Genomic DNA, 23,450 nt, shown 5'->3' with positions numbered 1-23,450 from the left:
TGTGCTTGTGCACCACTGCCATCGCAGCAGCAGCATCACCAAACAATACTACATTTTGGCAGTTCGTCCAAGGCTAAAACATTTGTGTGGCATTTTAGCAGCATTAACTAGCAAATTGCAAAAAACTAACTGGCCATAAAAGATGTGGCTAACACACACGCGGCTTACACCCTATAAATATTTGACACCGTGCAGCGAGCGGACGTTATATCCCTTTGGGAATTGCCCAGCGAGTTCACCGGGCGGCAGCGGAGGACGCACCGAAGCCCTGTGGCCTTCGTGACAAGAAGCACCGAGCACAATGTTATCCAGCCGCTCGATACGCGTTCAATCAATAGGACATTGGGACCTCAATAACGTCCCTCGTCATCACTTGAAGTCACGCAAAGCCCCTTTTGGACCCGTACGCTTCACCTACAACAATGCGAAATCAACCCCCGATGAATCTTGGAGAGCTGAGTGGAGTTCAAAAGAACTCGCAAACACCTCGTGGAAGACCCAACGCAGAAGATCCCTGGTTTTAATATTCCGCGAAGCTCATGGTCCACCTCGAAACCACGTTCACACAAACCACGACAAATGCGGATACCCGATGCACAAACGGAAAATTACAAACTCTCTGGCACTTGACTTGGGGTCATCCAGAACAGACTAAACAACATATCACAACGCAATGCCAAATACATGAATGCGAAGGAGAAATGACAGCAAGACACTCCGCTGTTCCTCACACGACTATCTGGCTTGAGACCACCTGAATGGGACAGTGCGGTTGTCGCTGTGCATCGACATCGGCCGTAAGGAAGTAGAAGAGACACGCAGCAGACTTTTAGAAACGTGACCAGCAAGAGAATACAACCCTAAAAAAAATACTAAAACTATTTTTATTTTACCAGAGAAGGCCCACTGAGCTACATAGCTCTTTTTCAGAAGTGACCTGCCCATAATTGATAGCTCAACGGAGTGGCTTATTTGATGGAATTTATCGCAGACAAATACTCTCAACGCATGTTTCTAAATGTGGAGGCAAAAACCGGAAGGCCCGGAGAAATATCCATGCGGCCATGAGAAGAGAGACATGCAAACTCCAAATATACAACAGACGTCAGGGTCGGAATGGAACCCACGACCTCCTCCTGCATACCAGGCGAGGGAGTTAACACCTCATCACCCACCGCGGCGCCCAGAACACCGGCCGTTCGGCGTGAATTGGGGGGCAGAAGAGGGGGTAACGGCGTAGCGACGGTAGCGGCCCGTGCGAGAGCGCCAAGAGAGGTGCCACCCTCACCTTGATGTCTGAAGAGAAGTTGGAGATCTTGTTCCAGCCGGCATTCTCCAGATGGTGGTTGACCCAGCGGAGGAGCAGCTCCTCGGGAGAGAGCTTCATGAGCTCCTCCAGGCTCTCGCCGTCACGCAGCAGGGCGATGAGGGCTGCGCGCGCACGCGTTGTTGGATAAATACTCAAAAATGCACCCCCTCCTCTGTGTAGCCTACACCGGATGCTGGGGCAAGTGATGTCAGCGAGCACCTATCAGGATCGGCACGTCGCACGAGGCGGCGATGTGGACAGGACCAAACTCGGCTGCCATTGCCTTTCACGTGGTGACGTTTACACACCGCACCCCGGTACTCATTTAAGGCTGATACAGGTGACAGAGAGGTGGGTGAGAGGGCGGGTGTAAGGGGTGAGTGAGTGAGTGGGGTGGGTGGCTGTGAGTGGGAGTGGCAAGTGGGAGGGGTGAGCCAGGTGGCTCACCCTCGTTGCGGGTGAGTGGGAAGGTGAGTGAGAGGGGTGAGCGAGTGGGGTGGGCGAGTGAATGGGGTGGGTCGCTGTGAGTGTAAGTGGAGAGTGGTAGAGCCAAGTGGCTCACCCTCGTTGTGGGCGAGTGAGATTGGTGAGTGAGAGGGGTAAATGAGAGGGGCGAGTGAGAGTGGTGAGTGGAGGCGAGTGGCTGAGCGAGGTGGCTCACCCTCGTTGTGCGTGAGTGAGAGGGATGAGTGAGTGGTGAGTGAGTGGTGGTGAGTGACAGTGGTGAGTGGAGGTGAGTGGCTGAGCGAGGTGGCTCACCGTCATTGCGCGTGAGTGAGTGGTGAGTGGTGGTGAGTAAAGAGTGGTGAGTGGCGGTGAGTGGCTGAGCGAGGTGTGTCACCCTCGTTGCGCGTGAGTGGTGGTGGTGAGTGAATAGTGGTGAGTGGTGGTGAGTGAGAGTGGTGAGTGGCGGCGAGTGGCTGAGCGAGGTGGCTCACCCTCGTTGCGTGTGAGCTCGATGTCTGCGAAGAGGCCGATCTTGATGATCTGCCACAGCAGGCCCAGCACCAGGTGGGGCTTGCCCTCGCGCAGATCCTCCGCGCCGATGTTCACCACGTGGCAGCCGATCGCCGATGCCGAGTTCAGCGCCAGGTTCAGGTTCTCCTGCGGGGGGGACGAGCGGCGGTCAGCAGCGCAGAGACTCCCGGTCAGCGCACGGCGCACGGCACCAGCACACAGCACCAGCACCAGCACACAGTACTTAGCACTAGCGTACAGCACCAATCACATAGTACATGGCGCTCAGCACAAGCACACAGTACAAGCACCACGCACACAGTACTAGCACCAAGCACACAGCACTAACACCAAGCACAAAGCACGCAGCAGACAGTGTGCCTCACACAACACCAGCATGTAGCAGCAGCACACAGCACACAGCAAACAGCGCACAGCACACAGCAAACAGCACACAGCGCACAGCACACAGCAAACAGCACACAGCAAACAGCGCACAGCACACAGCAAACAGCACACAGCACGCAGCAAACAGCGCACAGCGCACAGCAAACAGCACACAGCGCACAGCAAACAGCGCACAGCAAACAGCGCACAGCACACAGCACACAGCAAACAGCACACAGCGCACAGCACACAGCAAACAGCACACAGCACACAGCAAACAGCGCACAGCACACAGCAAACAGCACACAGCACACAGCAAACAGCGCACAGCACACAGCAAACAGCGCACAGCACACAACAAACAGCACACAGCAAACAGCGCACAGCACACAGCACACAGCAAACAGCGCACAGCACTCGCACTGAGCACAGAGCGCTGACGATAGAGGCACGACGGCCCGGCGCCAAGGACACGGACCTGGATGGTGAACGGAGTGAGCTTCTTCTTGTTGATGGTCCTCTCGTCAATGGTGTCCGGCACCGAGTGGTTGATCATCTTACTGGAGAACACAGCAGGACACGCACACTTCACTCCGCTGCACATCGACTGAGCCACCGCTATGAACGTAACTATTATAATAATAAAACAGGTGTACCCCGATATACAATCACTTGCTTGACAAAGCTTTGCTACGACGTTCGTCATAAATGAAACGCTTTTTTTTGGTTTACACCTCGTTTGATTCGTTATTACTCATGGTGGCCCACAGGGGGGGGGGGGGGGGGGGGGGCGCTCCGTGTGTCCCCTCCCTCGACATCGTGCGGAAGTCTCCATCAGGAGGGAGTTCCACAAAGTGGGGAGGGGGGCACCAAAGTAAACGCCCGGATCATCCCAAAAATGCAACCAAGATCGACATGTACATCAGTGACAATATTGTTCTTGCTGCTGCTGAGAGGTGCTACGGGCGAGAGGGCCTGGCCGTGACGGCGGTGCTGGTGGCTGCCACGTGGAGGACCGTGCTGCGGCGCTCTCACCAGAGGACGATGCCGTCGCCCATGGCCTGGAAGAGCGCCTCCGTGTTGGGGTTCGTTGGCAGCACGTGCCGGCAGTCCGGGTCCGACTCCAGGGCCTTGTTGATCCAATTCACAAACGCAAACTTCTCTTCCTCTGCACCGTACGCCCGCCACACAAGCACACGGAGTGAGCGCGCAATAAAGAGGTGCCCGCGTGGTTACAGGGTGGAGGAGAAAACATTTATTAAAAAGTCTATTTAATTAAGTAGAACGTGTTGTCTATATTTATTTAAAGTTGCGCATTTTTACGTGACGTCACATTTCTCAAACCCCCCCCCCCTTGTCACACATCGTCACAAATGTCTCACCCCCCGCCCCCGCCACTAGGCGCATGACATCATTTATGGACGGCCCCTTTGTCTAGCGCCAGAGTATAGCGTGAGGGCGATGGTGATTGTCGTCGACGCGGACAGGAGCGCACCAGAGTAGGAGTGCTGTGTCCCAGCGCTGGACAGCTCCGACAGGCCACCCATGGCACAGATGCCCTCCTTCTTGTTGATGGCCCGGCGGAACGTCTTGCTCACCTCGCTGCTCTTCAGCCCATGGAAGATCTGCCAGAGGGGGGAGGCAAGTTCGCAGTCGCCCGCTCAAACGCAACGGCCCTCTCTAAAAAGGGTTGAATTCGCGGACACCCAGCATGAATAGCTGGAAAAATGAGGGAGAAATGAGATGGGATGGACTCTGGATACTACACCACCCTGCCTTGCACATGGTAACCGTTCTGTTCTGTTTGATTACATTATTCATCCCCGCCCCCCTTAGATACGCTGCTCGTGGTCGTGACCCCTACCGTGGTAGGGCAGCTAGCCTGGACACTCCTTCGATCACTAATCTTGAGGGTGCATCAAGCCTCGCCTGTTACACGTTATCTGTTGTTTTTCCCTCCTTTTTTTAAATGCCCATTGGATTCTGGGTAAGGCCCACTGAGCTGTACAGCTCTCTTTTTGGAAGCGACCTGGCCACAAATGATAGTTCAACGAATTGGCTAATCACGTGGAAATTTATTGATTCAAAATATGGAGGGAAAACCGAAGGACCCAGAGAAACATCCATGTGACCACGGGGAGAGAGACATGTAAACTCCAAATACAGATATCAGTCAGGCTCGAACCCACGCCCTCCTGTATAGCAGGCGAGGTAGTTAACATCTCGCCACCGTGGCGCCCTAAATCAACGCGTGGTCTAATCAACGCATGGTCACAAGCCCAGCGTCCAAAAAACCCAACAAAACCAGGCCGTCAACTGTAACCACACGATGGCGTTGATCGTAAAAATACAGGCGAGTTCAAAATAGTTTTCATACATCCAAATAGAATAAATATAATTGTGCTATTTTCCATTTAAAAATAAGAACATAGCACACCTCCACTTTTAACATTGACAGTACATTCATTTAAAACAAATTTCACAGAAAGGCGTTCACAGGAATGGAGCTTATGCCATGTGCTGCGATGAGGCTTATGTCCTTGCAATAGCACATTGGTTATACATTGTTTACTCACACAGCACAGCAGCTCACACAAAGCACACGTTGTCACCACACAAACAAATCGTGGCTTTAGTCGCGAAGATTAAGCCTGGGACTGACCGGCGGCCGGAGAGAAGCTCCATACTCCTGTACAGAATAGATAAGCGGACGATACTTCTCCTTCCCATGTCAAGAATCAGAATCTTCATTTATCCTGTAGAAATCTGATGAGCTAAGATGCTCTTTCTCACAAATGTCCGTTTGCCCACATACAAAACAGAAGTATCCGTTACACTATCCATCAGCCGCACGGCCTTCTGAGAGTGCAATTTCCAGCAGTATTGTTTCAAGACAAGCAAACTCCGGACCGGTTTCGACACGCAGTGTCTCATCGGCAGTCAGGCTCGCATGAATCAATGCTGGTGAACTTCAGTACAGGTGAACACCATCGTGCTGGTACAGGATGGAGTTCACCCGTGACTGGAATGAGGTGTATGAACAAGCAGCGTTTAGACAAAACACATGCAGGGGACAACGAACTGGAGAATACGCAACAGAAAAGGCAGCTGGGTTTTGAGTAAAAACATCGTGGCATGAACTGGTTTCCAAAGAAGGCATCACTTGAGACCCAATAATATTTTCTAAGTGTACGACAGGTTTCCCTCGCTCTATGCAGGTTCTGGTTGTGCGATTAGAGGCCATATATACGGCTAACCTATTTCTACCAAAATTTAACTATTCTTATTACCGTTTAAATTCACTCTTCATGCAGCTATGCGGTCGGAAGCGGCACAATATTGTGTACTCTGTGTACTGTGTTTACTGTGTGTGCACTGTTTGTTCTGCGTGTGTACTGTACGGTGTGCGTATTTTGTGTACTGCGTGCGTACTGTGTGTGTGTGTACTGCGTGTACTGTGTGTGTGTACTGCGTGTACTGCGTGTGTGTGTACTACATGCGTGTGTACTGCGTGCGTACTGTGTGTGTGTGTACTGCGTGTACTGTGTGTGTACTGCGTGCGTACTGTGCTGTGTACTGCGTGTACTGTGTGTATGTGTACTGCGTGCGTACTGTGCACGCTACTCAGCAGGCAGCTGTCTCCTCGTGCCATTTCGCTTTGTGCGCGCTTCCTTTTGAAAGCATCTACCACTGTGACTACCACCGCGCAGAGCGAGGGAAACCTGCAGTTGTTGCATTCGTCAAATTGCTCTCGCGAGCGTCTCTTTTGCACGTTGCAGAGGAAGCCAGGGTGCCAAGGTAACACCGGGCAGGAAATGACACTCAAGCTCTGCACGACACACGAGCTTACGTGCGCGGCTCTTCACCTCCTCTAGAGGCAGCGCCTCTTTGCCCAGCAGGCGAGTGTCTGGCACACACCGGGAACTTGCGTGAGCGCCAGCCCACCCCCCAGCATCAACGTCACCCGGCGGTCGGTCTACCACAAGCTCGACCCCGTTAGCTCTTAGTGTCCCTCGTATGTCGCAAATATCTTTGTTTCGTCATCCATTCAGCCTGGCTTAAAGGGGATTTGAGGTTTGGCTCCACGCCTCCCGAGTTCTCGCAGGAACATCATGAAATATGCATGCTATGAATTGTGTTTATGATTATTATTGTCATTAAGGGAGCCCCTTGGCTTTTACTCAAATGCAAATAACGAGCAGGCGACAGCCAGAGTGAGGTGGATGTCGCCCGATGTGGCTGTTTGTATAATTACCGACGAAACGTCATACTCGAATTGTAATTGTTGTGGGCTTACTCTCCAACACACCGGCGTGCTGTGCTAGTAACGGATTGCCACCTTTTGTTTACGTGACAAACCTTACTAATTGGCTGTGTCGGGTGGTGGTGGCGGGTTTAACAACCCATACTGCACCGACATCACGCCGAAATGTAGCCATACCTCCCACCCACCCCTTCCCCCCACCCATCGCCAAATCCTTACCGACACAAACTCCTCGAAGCTGATCTTGCCATCCCGGTTGGTGTCGCTTTCGGACATGAGGTGGGTGATGATCTCGCGCACCTTGTAGCCCGGCAGCGGCAGATTGGCCTCCTTAAAGAGCTCCTGCAGCTCATAGTCATTGACGTAGCCACTGCCGTCCAGGTCTAGGGGCACGGGGGCAGGGAATTAGGGCACGGAACCCAGCAGTGTTCTTCACTCATCTTCACTCATAAGGGGCACTGCGGTGGCGAGACATCGCCTGGTATGGAGGAGGTCATGGGTTCGATGGCGACCCTGACGATGCTTGTATATCCGGATTTTCCCTCCACATATGGAATCAACATCACGCGTTTAGAGTATTTGGCTGCAATAAATTTCCACGTGATAAGCCACTTCGTTGAGCTATCATTTGTGGGCAGGTAACTTCCAAAAAAAGAGCAATATAGCTCAGTGGGCCTTACCTAGTAAAACAGAAAATAGCAGCCAAATACTCGAAATGCATGTCGATTCCAAACGTAGAGGGAAAAGCCCGGAGGACACGGAGAAAAATCCACGCGACCACGGGGAGAGAGAGACACGCAAACTCCAAATATAGAGGCGTTGGGGTCAGGATCGACCTCCTGTATACCAGGCGAGGTAGTCAACATCTCCGAGCCACCGAGGCACATGACGAACGGCGCGACTGAACCCTGTCCCGCTGCGATTGCACGCACGCACTCACCAACTTTGGAGAACGCCTCCCGAAGCTCCTCCAAGTCGTCCTTGGAGATGACTGCCTTCTTCGCCATCCTGCTGCTGCTGCTGCTGCTCCACTACTCTGCACTGCACACACCAACACGGGACACGGACATTGCTCGTTCAGCCTGAGGGCCAGGGTTGCTGTTTCACGAGTTACCCTTAAAGTTGATGTAATTCCCCGCTCAAATTGTATTCTGTGTTGCGTACGGCGGCAATATGTTCAGGAGCTCGATAGTTTGTTGCCAACCCCCCGCACCTCCGATTAGCAAGGTTGACTACGTACGTTCAGAAAAAAGTTCAACATACAGACAATGTAAGGGTCTTCTGGCCATGAGTTGATGTTGTTATTCTATTCTTCCTCCGTTGAAGGAGTTACCGACCACAGTCTATTACTACATGGCTCACAGTTTACTAAATGGTCCAGCTTAAAAAAGGCAGTAGTGGAGATTCCTCATTCCTACGGCAGGGAGAGTGGCAGGGGGCAGCAGGTCTATCCATAGGACAACCATTGTGAACTTCTGCACCAATTGGTACACATGTAGTGACATCGCGGATGTCACTGTGTAATATCGGCTCAAGAGAGGCACGGCATGCGATGTATTGGCATCGCAGGCACCAAGTATATGTGGGTGCAGTACCGGCCCTAGAGGCCGTGGCACTCTAGTTGATCCTAGAGGACACGTGACCGGTAAAGTCTACACAGGGCCCCCAGGTGGAGGCTAGGGGTGGTCACGTGTCAGGGTCGAGATCCTGCTCGAGGATTCTAGAAGGTGGTCGTGGCTAAGGGCGGAGCCAGCCCCGCCACAGAGGATATAAGCCGGGTCTCCGATAGGGACCGGCTGCTGTTGTTCATCCTGAAGAATCTACGTTCTACGTTCTACAAGAGTCGCCAACACGTGGACCGGGACCCAAGCTGTGGTCCTGTCTGTCGTAGCTAATTCCAGTGTAATTAGTGCAGTTAGCCTGGTGGTCCACCACAATAAGTTTGTTAATGTGTTAAGGGGTAGTACCCCGTGTGTTGGTTTAATAAATGTGTTGCCTCCAAGAAGTACGCCTGCAACTCAGTTGAACTCACTACACATTTTATCAACGCGGGAGAGATGATGAGCCGACTCATCCCACCTCCAACCAGGATTTGAACTCGTAACCTTCTGGTTGTGGGCCGCTCGGTCTACCATGGAGCCACCTGGCCGGCTAAAGCTGCAGTAGACCAGCATTTGCCTCCCCATGCTGGTGGTAACAAAGGCAAAGATCCCCTATATAGCCTTTAACAGACTGTTGGGTTAAGTACTGTTAGCGAGCAGCTATGAAGGCGGAATTGTACCCGAGGGGGTGGGTGGCCAACACGCCGCCCGACTGCCTTTGTCTCCCCAAGCGGCGATGTTTACACACTGCACCAGATACGCATGTAAGGCCGAGTCGGCCTAAGGGAGGCCTAGGACCGGTTCAGGTAATCGTCACTGGTGGTGTCCATGAGCAGGAATCGAACTCTGGTCGCCGGGTTCGTAGCGCAGTGGGCTGCAGTGTGTGGTAACACACACACCAGAAACTCATTCTATACTCTGGGTCACCCAGGACAAGTTGCAATACTAATTACTTCCGATTCTGATTAACACTGATGTAAAACTATCCATGCTAACACAGGCTAACATGCGAAGCTGTCATATACATACAACACTTTACATACGACAGCTGCAATTAATCACTGGCAGGTGCTAATTAGGCAAGTTAGTGATGTGCTGCTTCATTCACGTAAATTGATTAATAGACGGCAGTGAGTTGCGCGCATGAAAACAATTTATTTACAATATTACTGGTAGGAACCTTCTGGTTACACCAGCCCACAGGGGATTATTGTGTTCGTCCGTCGTGCAGGGAGGGGCTGGGTAAGGAGGGAGGGGCTGGGTGAGGAGGGAGGGGCTGGGTGGGGAGGGTGGGGCTGGGTGGGGAGGGGAGGGTGGGGAGGGGCTGGGTGAGAAGGGTGGGGAGGGCTGGGTGGGGAGGGTGGGGAGGGGCTGGGTGGGGAGGGTGGGAGGAATGGGGCTGGGTGGGGAGGGTCTGGTCACCCCGTGGTTCCCTTATAAAACTCAACGTTTAACCTACTCACGCCGGCTTGTGCCCGCCCTCACAGTCGGCCATATTTGCGGAATACACCACGCCGCCGTTGACCCTGGCCATTGACCGAGCAACCCAACGTTCCTACCAGCTCTCTCCGCAGGAATGTGTTTGCAAATTACCGTATGTGAAGTTCATATGCGAACGTCACACTCGGGCTAACGAAGCAAACTAGAATGTATAAACAGGGCAGAAAAATCTGAGAAATTACACAAACAAAACTGTCAAATTTAAACAAGACAAAGAATGGATTCCTGAATCGACTCATGATCCCACTCACTGCGGTGCCCAATCACTACCCCCAAGCTGTAATGTAACACGTGGCAACCTCACTTGATGAATGCGAGTGGGGGGACATGACTTGTGCAGGCCAACGCGCTCGAGCAATCGGCTAATGACTTCGTTGGTCGCAAATTAAATTCTGGGCAATGTTCAAATTCATCGGCAATTCCTCGCCCGATAAGGCTGCACCACTTGGTGGTGAGTCTACAGTAGTTGTCATTTGGAAAGACTGGGGACGCTGCCATAGACAAATGGAATTGCCACCACTGGCTCAGGGCTGACAATGTAAATAATGCTGAGACGACGGGAAAAATAAAAAAATTTGCCCAATTAGGCGGAGTACGAATTCTCACTGAACGAAAGTAGAGTTCTCACAGCTGTGCCCCAAGCCATGACCCGGTCTGCCGGAGACCCACGGTGATCCCACAGTAACCGCACGCCGACCCCACAGCACAGCAGCTGAACGCAGATTGCAGCACCGCGCAAACACAACGGGCGCCACGGGACGACGTCACGCCGTGCCGGGGGTTGTGCAGCGTGAGACCGCCGACGCCCCCATCGCAACACCATGTGTGTGTGCGAGGCTTAACGGCGAAACGTGGGGCAGATCCGTCAACACCGTGGACTCCAAACTGCATTTAAAACGGACGTCTCACATGAACTCGTGGGAAACGTGAAACGGGCAACAGCCGTTCTGAAAACCCACGCAACGCACGGGGAAGCATCATCCCATACAAACGAAACTGTCCCCTTCCTGCTGTACTGCCGTCTCCTGGCGAGCCAGGGTACGACTCCTCGGCGCCCACTGGAAGGGAGTTTCACAACATTCGAGCAGCAATCCACCAACCCTCGCCTCCACTGCTGTATTAATGGCCATGTGCAAAGCCACCAGAAAATGCAACAAAAACAACCAAAAGATCGTGGGCGGTGACTTGACCGAGCGGTATCGTGTTCTGCCGCTTCTTGCAGATGATGTTGATGGTTCGAGACCCACGGCCACCCTGGTTAACACTGGGGGGTGTTCTACCCAAAGGTTCGTCCGTAACGTCATTCAAAAGGGAGTAGGGCACACGTGCCGGAGTCGTGGTACAGGTTTGCCAAATAAATAAAAAAACTTTAAGTGCCCGCAAATTACATGCGGCGATTATCGCCTCCCCCTATAATCATACCCACACTCGGCGGCTGTCTGCAAAATGTATCGCCTTCATTCATAATAGCCTCGCGCGCTGTTAGGTATGGCGCGAATACAAAATGTACTCAATTATTTTACGAGATTCAAATGTCAGCCAAGGTGAACATGGCCCCTTCATGCCTCCAAGGTCAGACACGTGAGCGTCAGCTGCTGAGGCTGCGGCACCCATTGGATGGAAATTGTAGTGATCGTCCCTTGGCATAGGAATGTGGTATTTTCACCAATGTTTCAGATCATCTTTCAGTAAAGATGAGCACTGATTAAAACTATTCTAGGCACGAGGAACATGTATTACAAGCTGGGTACTGTGAGCCTAAAGCACGCAGTCACAGTTAAATATATTACAGTAAATTATTACATAATAACATTTAAACTCTTCCTAAGCCAAGTCCACACCCGAACACAGTTACCTAACCTGGATTGTGTACATCACGCAACCAGTTGCTTACAGCAGATACTCGACTATCAAGCAACAATACGGCTCAAGCGATCGTCACGTGCTGCACATTCGTGAACTGTGATTGGTCGTAACGATGCCGAATGCCGCGCTTAATTTAGAAGTTCTCGAAACTACTCGCAGGCGATTTAAGTTGCGTCGACGATTGCGCGAGCGAATTTGGTTTGCACAACTGCTTGGCTTGGTTCAGGTGTGGAGCCGGCTGGCTTTACACCCGTTCGATGGGCGTGGGGTAGTGTAAGGTAGATACTCTTAGTTTTTTCGGTAAAGTCACGTAAGTAAAAAATGAAATTAAAATGTATAAAAATAAAATAATAAAAATCACGACGTTTCGGAGGCAACACAAGTCTCCGTCATCAGGTGGGACCTTCACAGCCAGATTTGCTGTATCAAGTGAGCCAGATTTGCTGTATCAAGTGAGACAGGGATTCTTGTGAGGCAGGGATTCCAAGATTCCAAGAATCCCTGCCTCACTTGATACAACAAATCTGGCTGTGACGGTCCCACCTGATGACGGAGACTTGTGTTGCCTCCGAAACGTCGTGATTTTTATTATTTAATTTTTATTAATTAAATTTTTTACCTACGTGACTTTACCGAAAAAACTAAGAGTATGAATCCTTGCAGTCACGAAAGCTTCAAATCTAGAATTAGTGTAAGGTAGGCCAATTAGCAGATTACAGCATTCCCTCGTTATAAATTGATACCCCAGGTTTTGGCTATCCATGAATCGCATCTGGAACTCTACATGACTGCATCGACGGAGAGAAAGAAAGTGGTGAGATAAAGTGATGAGAAAGATGTGATGAGAGAGAAGGTGATGCGATAATAGATTCCGTAGACCAATATCATTATCGACTAAATTTTCAATTCACGAGCATCTCCAGTAGGTATCCCTCGCGAACGAGGTAATACTGTACACCAGTCATGACCAGTGGGTAGATTATAGAGCTGGGAAGAGCCAGATAACAGGAGAAATGTGATAAGACCAACACAAACTGGTACAGATGTAGTTTAACATACGTATGTTATATTAATAGCAGAATGGAAGCCATTAAAAATGGGTTCATATGGCAGACATCTTCACAAAAATAGGGTGAAAATTCCACATTTTATTTCTTGGGATGTTCACATAAAATATGGCATGACAATGTAGCTTTGAACATGTCTGATCTGTCGAATGAATAAGCTAAGCAGCCCGCTCTAATTTATCATAATTTTTATAATCCTACTCACACCCACTGATGAGAATGACCCAGGGAAAACAATTTGAGACTTTATTCAGAATCGGAAATGTAACTTTACCAAATTCTTCTAAATATAGGAAATGATGCACGGTTTGCTCACGATTACGACACTCCACTCCTCCACCCACACGTCCGATTAGCGCGGTTGGCTACATACGGTGTGACAGAAGTTCAACATACGTGCACACATCCGCGAGCTGACTTTATAAAGCCTCCAGATCAACCTTGGACTTCGCTTTTAAAATGTCTTTTGCGTTTGTGCCATTCATTCAGCGCATCCATAAGCCGAGCAGCTGCGCTCTAACCAAGCAGTCGGCCTACCTGCTGAGAATTTTTTTATTTTACCAGGTAAGGAAAGGCCCAACTCTTTTTCAGAAGTGACCTGGCTATCGCAAACGATAAGCTCAACAAAGTGGCTTATCATGTGGAAATGTATGGCAGCCAAATACTCTCAAGCGCATGTGGAGGGAAAAAGTGGAGAACCCGGCGAAAAATCCACGCAACTACGGGGAGAGAGAGAGAGACACGCAAACTCCAAATATACAGGCGTCAGGGTCGGAATCGAACCCACGACGTCCTGTATACCAGGACGAGGGAGTTAACATCTCCTAGCCACCGTGATGATGATGAGAGAGAAAGACACGCAAACTCCAAATATACAGCAGCAGGCGTCAGGGTTGGCATCGAAACCACGACCTCCTGTATACCAGGTGAGGTAGTTAACATCTCCTAGCCACCGTGATGATGATGATGATGAGAGACACGCAAACTCCAAATATACAGCAGCAGGCGTCAGGGTCGGGATCGAACTCACGACGTCCTGTATACCAGGCGAGGTGGTTAACATCTCGCCACCGAGGCGTCCCATCCCGCCATGGCCCGCTTCTTGAGCAGCAGCTGCTGCAAAGAAAACGCTACAGCGCACCGACGTCCACGCAACCTCAACGACGTAGTGACAAGTGAGCGAGCATCACGCTAAACGCGTTGGTGACCGCTGCACAATAACATTGCGAGCCTCCAGACACCGCCGCCGCAAGTGCGTTGACTCCGTATCCGGTCGTTGGGGATTAAAAATCCTTGGGTTTTTACAGCATGGGCAGAAAGATTGTTTCTGTCCTGACGAGGCGATGGGCAGTGTTTGCTGCTGCTGCTGCTGCTGTCTCAGCATCCCGATCAACCCTGTCTGGCTGAAAGAGCGATCGCCGCTTGGTCAGTACGTGGTCGATGTCTCTTCGAGCATTGGCAGTCATTTGAGATTCATGTGGCTATCCTTCAGAGCACACCACGAGCCAAAAATCGAAAAGATAATCCGACGGCGTCACACACAATTACCGACGCATTGAAGTAAGAATGTTGAAAGAATTGTTCAAATGTTAAACAGTTTTTTCGTATTAAATTTACTATGTCTGCTATTTATTCGTTTTTAGTTTCATTCGTGATTGTTGTTGCTGAGCGTCTACTGCAGTGACTTGTACAGTGTTTTGAGATCCTTGATGAAAGGGGGCTTTGTATCCTGAATCATTGTGATTATTACACAGCCGTGAGAGCTGGCAATAACGACGGTACGTTAGATCCAGGACTCGTTAATTTACAGGATTCACAGTTTACAGGAAGATTCTCAGATACCCTGGTGCATTCTGGTCGCAGGATTCGCAGATAATCACAGAAATGGAAGAGTGTTACATCTTGGGGCATGAGTGCAGCGGCGAAACACGGAGGGGTCCCGGATTTCTCATAGTTCCCACCGCGTCCCTCTGCTGCTGCCGATTGTTGCCCGGCACTGTGGTGGAGTAGCATTGGAACCAGACAGATGGCATTTCTCTGCCTGCCGCGTGCCGCGATTGGCTGCAGGAAGGCGCTACAGGAACATTTCCGCGAAAGACGCTGCTACCACTGTGACCGGGACAACAGCAGCTCCGGTGTCTCACTGCCCTGACCCTGCACGACACAACCGCAATCTCTGCATAACCACAGTCACTCTCAAGCACGATCACTTCACAAACACAACCACTATATATATAAACTAACATCACACTCAATCACTATATAATCACTATATAAACACAATCACTATTTAACCACTGTCACTCTCCAAATACCGATTTAAAGCTTTCGTGACTGCAGAGATTCATCTTCTTGGTTCTTTCGGTAAAGTCACGTAGAAGGGAAATAATAAAATAATACAAATAAAACATAATACAATTATTCTCACGACGAAGACATTCAGACGCTGTCTTCCCGACAGACCTGTTCTTCACCTGAGGACAGCTGCTTGCGTTGTGGCCGAAACGTCGCGAGAATTATTTTATTATGTTTATTTTTATTATTTTATTATTTCCCTTCTACGTGACTTTACCGAAAGAACCAAGAAGATGAATCTCCAAATACCCTTTCGACTGCTAGTCAGGGCGAAGAGCTAAAGTCTGTTACTGCTCGTGTTATGGCTATGGTCTGGGCGACAGCGCTCGGGTATCTGCTGGGACTGTGGTGTGTGTGTCCGTGTTGATGCGAGTGCTAGGATTACGGTTTGTGCTCGGATTAGGGGTAGAGCGCGGGATATGGCCACAATTACCTTTAATGTGAGGCTATGCTGGGGATTAGTGATAAGATTAGTATTATCACCAGGGCTAGTTCAGGCTAGGGTTAGTTTATTGGGAAGGCGAGGATTCTGGTGAGGGCTATTGACTATCAGTTAAACGATACATTAATTCCCCCCTTCAATTGATCGATTGCGATGGGTCTGTACGCCGAGTCGATGTCTCGGCCCGGTTGTATTTGTAGTTGAGAATTTTCGCTGCCTTAAGTCCTTGTGCATTAAAGAAAGACCTAATTTTTAAATATATATATATTTTTAAAATGCACATTCAGTAACTAAACTCAATGTGTGTTTACAGACGTCACATTTTAGCACCACATTCAGGTGCATCTTTGATTTAATTCACAATACTATTCTCCAGCTCAATTCAAGCACTGTTGCACCCCGATCGTGAAAACACCCAAGCACCATGCAATACCCCGTGTCAGCACACATTCTATCATCACTGTTCAGTTAAGACTGTGATAAACTCAGTGCAAGTCAATTCCTGCAGTAACCCAAACACAGATGCTAAGTTGGGACAGGTGGCAACCCTTAATGGGTGGGTGGGTCATTGGGGAAATTAATTGGTGGGTAAGTTACTGAGTAATTAGGCAAATGAGTGAGTGCTAGGGTTGTTACCATTTCCACAGACCAAACCCTCAGTCTATCATCAACCGTGCAGTGTTGTGTAAAAAAGTTCAACACAGCAATACTGCTACCAGACCTTGGTAGAAATGTATGTAAGTTGAACTTCCTTCGCACGGTACGTGGACAACCTGTGCTAATCGAAGGTGCGGGGCAAGGACAACAAACTAAACACAACAACAACAACGACAAGCAGTTCTACATAAATTAGTTTTCTAAATAAATTCCTGCCGCCTCCCGAAACACAGAGACGCCACCAGCTGGAAACCCCAAGCACCACACAGTTACCACCACGACCACTCCCGCTCCGCTCTCCACATCGTATCTTATGTCTGTCTGTGCTGCTAGCAGAGGGAGTCGCTGCTAGAGCAGCTGCGTGGTCCTGAGCAGCGCAAGCATTTTTCCGCTTGCCATCGGCAGGAAGTTCACGCGATGGTTCGACCCCGAAGCAGTTTTGCTTTGATTTTGATAAAGATTCCTGGTTCTACAAGTACATACCAGATTGTCCAGCTGGGTGTAAAGTTGTACTCGGACAGAATAGCACATTGTTACCACAGATTGTGCTGGAAATTGAACCACGTGGACAACAGTGCTTATAAGAATGTTTCTACACGCGAGGCAGTGACGACTCCACTGGAGATGAGTCCAGAGGATGAAGCCAGCACGGTATAACTTGCTGTGATTGCCCAATGAGTTATTTGATAAGGCCATCATAGGCCGCTCCCACGTGCCGTCCCATCGCTCGTCCCAGTTCAACTTTATTTAGTTGAACCAGGTGAGAACTCAAAAGACCACGATGGTCTCACTTTGCAAGCGTGACCTCGTGTGCCAGTAGGGGGCGATGATTGATACGTATAACCCCAATTGAATGACGTCTGGGGATCTTTGATGTTCGATGTTAAGTAGACGGTGCGTGGTATTATTACATTATTACACCAGCGGTAATAATTTAATCAGAGCGGCCGCTGGATTTTAACCATGAACTTCTGCAACAAACGACGAATGCGCTAACTACTAGGCCATGTGACCGCAAAGACCCGCCCTAAACGGATCCTTTATTTAACTTAAGTAAATTAAGAAGACAATCAATATACCTCCGCCGCATATCTGTTCCACGAGATGACCGCACATGGGACTAGAGTTTCCTCCCCATAAACGCTCATTAGATGGAGTTGGCCAAGCATGCCACTACAGGACCCACAGAGCTTGGTCAATTTCTGATGCCTGTTCTGGCTGCCTTCCCGCATTACTGGTGGTCTCTCGTGGCTATGTGCGAAAAAATGCGCGTTACAAATTCTATTTGGGTCACCACAGTCACCAGATGTTAATGACCTCACCTGGTATACAGTAATTCATATTCTTTGGGTCTTTCGGTAAAGTCACGTGGATGGTTCAAAGGAAATAACAAAAAACGTTTCGATCACAACACAAGCGAGCGTCATCAGGAGGAAAGCGGAGGAAAGCTGCTGAATGCAGACTGTTTCATAGGGTGTAGTCCGAGGGTCATTAACGAAGTGGGCGGGGCGAGTGATGTTAATGTGAGAGATGAGCGTGTTAATGTAAGATCAGAGAGCCACCTTGACGCAGAGGTCGGCGTCCGTAGGTGGCCACGTTGGCACACGAAATTCAACCTGCTAATGTGAAATCAGAGAGGCAAGGCCACGGGGAAAAATAAATTAACATCGGAAGGTGGCAGGAAGGGAACATCACAGCCAGTTATGACATAAACTGGTTGATCTCTCGGTGGAAGTTTTACGTGTCTATATATATGGATGGCTTCATGAATTAATCTTTGTTGATGGCCAGTGGGATTGCAAAGTACCTTTGTCATAGAGAAATCAATTTCGTGTGAGCCCACCTCGTTAAAACAATAATCACCCACGGCCGAGGTAGTGGTCCTACCGTGTTTCAGATCTGCCTTATGTTCACGAACACGGTCCAAGACATGTCGCTTAGTTTCCCCAATGTAACTACTGCCGCAGACACAGCTTAGTTTGTCGACGCCGGGGTATTGCATGTCAGGGATCACATCCTTCACAGATGGAACAAGATCACGAATTGTATGTACTGTGTTAAATCGAACCTGGATCTTGGGTGTGTTAATGGTTTTGGAAATATTCTTGGTGACCCCTGCTATGTATGGCAAGGTGGTGGTTTTGATTGGGTCCTCAGATGGTTCTTTCCCAATGGTTGGGGTGATAGATTTACGGATTGTGTAGTCTGAATATCCATTCATCTTGAGGGCTTGGTGTATGTGTTCCAGTTCACTGGCTAGGTGGTGATGGTCGGAAATGCATCGAGCTCTATGGTGTAGAGTTTTGATGAGGGAAATCTTCTGGGATGGATGGTGGTGGGAACCAGGTTTTAGGTAGGCATCCTTGTCTAAAATATCTAGTTCAAATCGGAGCAATTTTATTCTCTCTGAGATCAGGGCTAAGTCGGCCCTGAACAAGATCCGTTTATCATTAGGAGATGTGAGAGTAGCAGATGTCAGTATATTTACTTGTTTTCATTTATTTTATTTATTTTTTTACCTACGTGACTTTACTGAAAAAAACAAAGAGTATGAATCCTTGCAATCACAAAAGCTTCCAATCTAAGAGTATAAAGGCGATCAGTATTATCTTAGTGTCACCGCATCTCTTCAGAAATGTGAGCGACTCGATGAGATGAGCCTCAGAGAGAATAAGATTGCTCCGATTTGAACTAGATATTTTGTTCATAATCAACGTTTTTGGGTTTAGATCGCGTTATTTATAAATGTGTCGTAACCCTCCACCACCCGACACGGCCAATCAGTAAAAAATGTGTCACGTTGACAAAGACAAATAGTTCACTGCTTTAGCCCACCGGTGTGTTGAAGCCACAACATTTACAATTTGAGTAGATATTTTGGATAAGACTCTCCTGAAATCACACTTAACATTGACGGAAAAAAATGTCTACATCTGATTGGTAACATGTAGATAACATGACAGCCTCTTCAGCCACCTCAATGTCAGCTAAGGGCAAAGAAAACCTGATTTCCAAGTTCAACCTCCTTTCCAAGAAGAAGCCAGATCCACACGTTAAAAAGTTAGACGTTGACAAGATTGTTATCAATCAGAGTAACAGTCTAATTTCCGACAGCCTAAAATCGGTTCTAGCTAAAGGGTTGCATTTCGCAGTCACCCCTAAACACATCCCAGTGGATGACATCATTGCCCAGGTCGATGTAGCCCTTAAGGGTTTGGGACACATTACTGCAGACGTGGCAAGATCGGAAATCGCTGAAAGCCTCAAAAACGCTAAGACATCTATTAGCAGCATCAGTAAGGATGAGCGCTTTGAGCTGTCTCAATTAAAAAAGAGAGATGACATCGCCATCCTCTCAGCCGACAAGGGCAATGCCACAGTCATTATGGACAAAACCACCTTAAATAACAAAATTCAGGACCTACTTAATGATGATAGCTATACTAAAATTAAGAGATCCCACCAACAGCCTCGTTACGAAAACCAACAATATCATCACCGATTCGACATCTTTAATCGAACTAACCAAGCGGTTTTCCTTCAAACACTCTGCTGCTAGACCACCCAGATTATATGGCTTAACAAAAATCCATAAAGAAGGTACACCCTTTCGTCGCTATCGTCTCCACCATTGACTCACCCACCTATAAACTGGCCCGATTTCTGTTTGAGACCTTACAACCATTCAATGGTAAGACCACCTCAGCTGTACTTAACTCGGCTCACTTGGAATCAGTTAATTCAGGACATCTCACTATCTCCAGGTGATTTACTTGTCAGTTTCGATGTAGTTTCTCTGTTTACCAAAGTTCCTGTGCCTGACACCATTGCAATCATTGAAGATTTGGTCCAACAAGGACTGAATGCTGATGTACCGGCCCTGGTGAAACACTGCCTCACCAACACTGACTTCACCTGGAATGGAACATTCAACAAACAAGTTGAAGGTACCCCAATGGGTTCTCCCTTATCTCCAGTTGTAGCCAATGTTTTTTAATGGAAAATTTTGAGACAGATGCCATCCAGGCATCCACTCTACGTCCGTCGTTGTGGAAGAGATACGTAGATGATGCGTTCGTCATCTGGCCACATGGCCGACCAGCTCTGAACCAATTGCTCAACCACATCAATTACATACAACCAGACATCAAATTCACCATGGAAGTGGAAAAGGATGGCAAGCTACCATTCTTGGATGTTTTAATCGAAAAGAGACCAGATGGCTCAATGGGACACTGTCTACAGGAAAGCCACCCAAACGGATGCCTATCTAAAACCTGACTCCCAACACCATCCATCCCAGAAGAATTCCCTCATCAAAACTCTACACCATAGAGCTCGATGCATTTCCGACCATCATCACCTAGCCAGTGAACTGGAACACGTACACCAAGCTCGCAAGATGAATGGATATTAAGACTAGACAATCCATAAAGCTATCACCCCAACCGTTGAGAAAGAACCATCTGAGGACCCAATCCAAACCATCACCTTGCCATACATAGCAGGGGTCACCAAAAATACTTACAAAATCATGAACAAACACAAGATCCAGGTTTGATTTAACACAGTACATAAATTCGTGATCTAATTCCATCTGTGAAGAATGTGATCCCTGACATACAAACTAAGCTGTGTCTGGGGCAGGAGTTACATTGGGGAAACTAAGCGACATGTCTCGGACCGTGTTCGTGAACATAAGGCAGATCTGAAACACGGTAGGACCAATACCTCGCCCGTGGCTGATCATTGTTTTAATGTGGTGGGCTCACACGAAATTGATTTCTCTACGACGAAGGTGCTTTGCAAACCCACTGGCTATCAACAAAGATTCATTCATGAAGCCATCCATATATCTAGACACAATTTCAACCGCGAAGATGGGTACAAACTTAGCAATCATTCGAAGGACGTTATCAACCAGTTTATATCATAACTGGCTGTAATGTTCCGTGGCCTTGGCTCTCCGATTTCACATTAGCAGGTTGAATTTCTCACGCCAACGTAGCCACCTACGGACGCAGACCTCTGCGTCACGGTGGCTCTGCGATCTTCCATTAACATGCTAACCTCTCACATTAACATCGCCACCCGTGCACCCGTCGCGGACGCCGCTCTCTGATCTTACATTAACATGCTCATTTCTCACATTAACATCACTCGCCCCGCCCACTTCGTTTATGACTCTCGGACTACACCCTATGAAACAGTCTGCATTCAGCAGCTTTCCTCCGCTTTCCTCCTGATGACGATCGTTTATGTTGTCATCAAAACGTCGTAGTTTTTTGTTATTTTCTTTGAACCATCTACGTGACTTTACCGAAAGACCCAAAGATTATGAATTCCTGCAGTCACGAAAGCTTTAAGTCAAGATTTAGTATACAGGAGTTTGTGGGTTCAATCCCGACTCTAACGCCTGTAAATTTGGAGTTTGCGTGTTCTTTGGGTCCTCCGGTTTTTCCCTCCACATTTAGAATCAACACGCATTCAGAGTATTTGGCTGCTACAAATTTCCAAGTGATGATAAGTCACTTCGTTGAACTATCATTTGTGGCCAGGTCGCTTCTGCAAAAAAGCGATATATCTCTGTGGGCCTTACCTGGTAAAATAAACAAAAATGCTTAGTTTAAAAAGTTTAGTTTACTGAAGCCGTATTTTGGAATGTAATTTGCATGAATGACGACGCTATATACAATTAGAACAGTGCCACCATGATCTCAGTGACGCTGGTGCAGCATTGGCACAAACACAAGAGCATGCTGAGCCACCCAGTCTATTGCTTATGCTGGCCTCAGCAAGAAGCTCCCTCTGACACTAAGCGAAGCCGACAGGCGAACTGTCGGTTAAGATGCGAGGAAAAGCCTGGATTGAGGCTAAATGTGTGATACACGCAAACACACACACAGCGAGAGAGCTTCCCACACACGCTTGCAAGTTCGTGCTCTGCACGTGAACCCCCAGTGCAAGTGACTTCCTGCTCAAAATGAGCATCGACGCATTGGTGCTCGGCAAAGACGGTCGTCGCATTGCGCGTCTTCAGATGCGCTTCTGTGGCCGCCTGGAATGCTCTTCCTTCCGATATTAGGAAGCTCACTGGAGCTACGCACTTTTAAATCATCGAAATTTAAAACTCATTTCTTTAGAACTGCTTTTTGTGTTTAGTTTGTTGTCCTTCCCCTGTAACTCCGATTAGCGGGGTTGAAGTTCAAGAAAAGTACATCCATCTTCATTTGAACAGCTCTGAGCCAGTGGGTGGAAATGCCACGTTCTATGGCGTGGGGGCGAGTCTATCCACAGGACAACCACTGTTGACTTCCTCACAAAGCACTGCTTTATTTTATTGACCGCGAAGGGCTGATGGGCCGAGTCAGCTGAGCAACGTGGCAGAGTCACGTCTCCGCCACAACCCCCAGAGGCGTCGTCTCTTTATCCCACCGATCCTCGCCTTCGTGACACGCCACAGTAGTGGGACGCAATAAAAAAACATCACACCACATTCAGTCCAAAAACTCGTAAAGACAACACGTTGTTACTTTCGTAAATTAACGTCAAAACATTGCAGGACCCGTCAACATCACAGCGGGCGTCCAAACAAAATCAAGCATACATTGAACACCATTACATCTAGAGATATATTTATACTGTATATTACATGACGGCATGCCCGATTGAATGCCTTGTTCTAAAATTGTATTTCCTCTCTGGGGCAACACTACGGAAGGGTTACGTGTATTATACTGTGTGCGCTAATAGTCTATCACGCCAGGCGAGAAGCGTCATGCGACATCTTTTAAACAAGGTGGACAGGGTAACCAATTTAATAACATTGTTTATTGATTGGGTCATAAAGGGGTTTGAGAAATAATTCCTTTTAATACTTTTCAATCCCAAATTGCAAAATCATGTGCTGCTTAACAGCATAATAATGATGTTACCATCATAATAATGATGCTATCATTATTATTATTCTGCTTGTTACCCAAGAAAGCCTCACTGTCACTCAACTTTTTTTCAGGAGGGTCCTGCCAAGCAATTCTCCATCGTG

At 48.6% G+C, this 23,450-nt stretch overlaps 1 protein-coding gene across 5 annotated transcripts in view; it reads right to left on the bottom strand.

The window, feature by feature from the left end:
• Window positions 1-23,450, bottom strand: part of LOC133353944 (plastin-3-like) — a 92,700-nt gene that overhangs the window by 15,686 nt on the left and 53,564 nt on the right. For all 5 annotated transcript variants that reach the window (XM_061570468.1, XM_061570469.1, XM_061570472.1 and 2 more), the window contains 7 exons: window positions 7,858-7,958; window positions 7,137-7,300; window positions 4,149-4,278; window positions 3,689-3,821; window positions 3,132-3,213; window positions 2,248-2,413; window positions 1,289-1,431 (listed from right to left, as the gene is read on the bottom strand). In XM_061570468.1, coding sequence (XP_061426452.1) covers window positions 1,289-1,431; window positions 2,248-2,413; window positions 3,132-3,213; window positions 3,689-3,821; window positions 4,149-4,278; window positions 7,137-7,300; window positions 7,858-7,924 — 885 coding nt within the window. In that variant the 5' untranslated portion in view covers window positions 7,925-7,958. The remainder of the gene's footprint in view (window positions 1-1,288; window positions 1,432-2,247; window positions 2,414-3,131; window positions 3,214-3,688; window positions 3,822-4,148; window positions 4,279-7,136; window positions 7,301-7,857; window positions 7,959-23,450) is intronic.

Source organism: Lethenteron reissneri, chromosome 45 (genome assembly GCF_015708825.2).
Source record: "Lethenteron reissneri isolate LAM-NWPU_2019-01 chromosome 45, ASM1570882v1, whole genome shotgun sequence".
NCBI classification, from domain to species: Eukaryota; Metazoa; Chordata; class Hyperoartia; order Petromyzontiformes; family Petromyzontidae; genus Lethenteron; species Lethenteron reissneri.
Note: the sequence above shows the minus strand (reverse complement) of the source record. Positions and strands in the feature narration are given on the sequence as shown.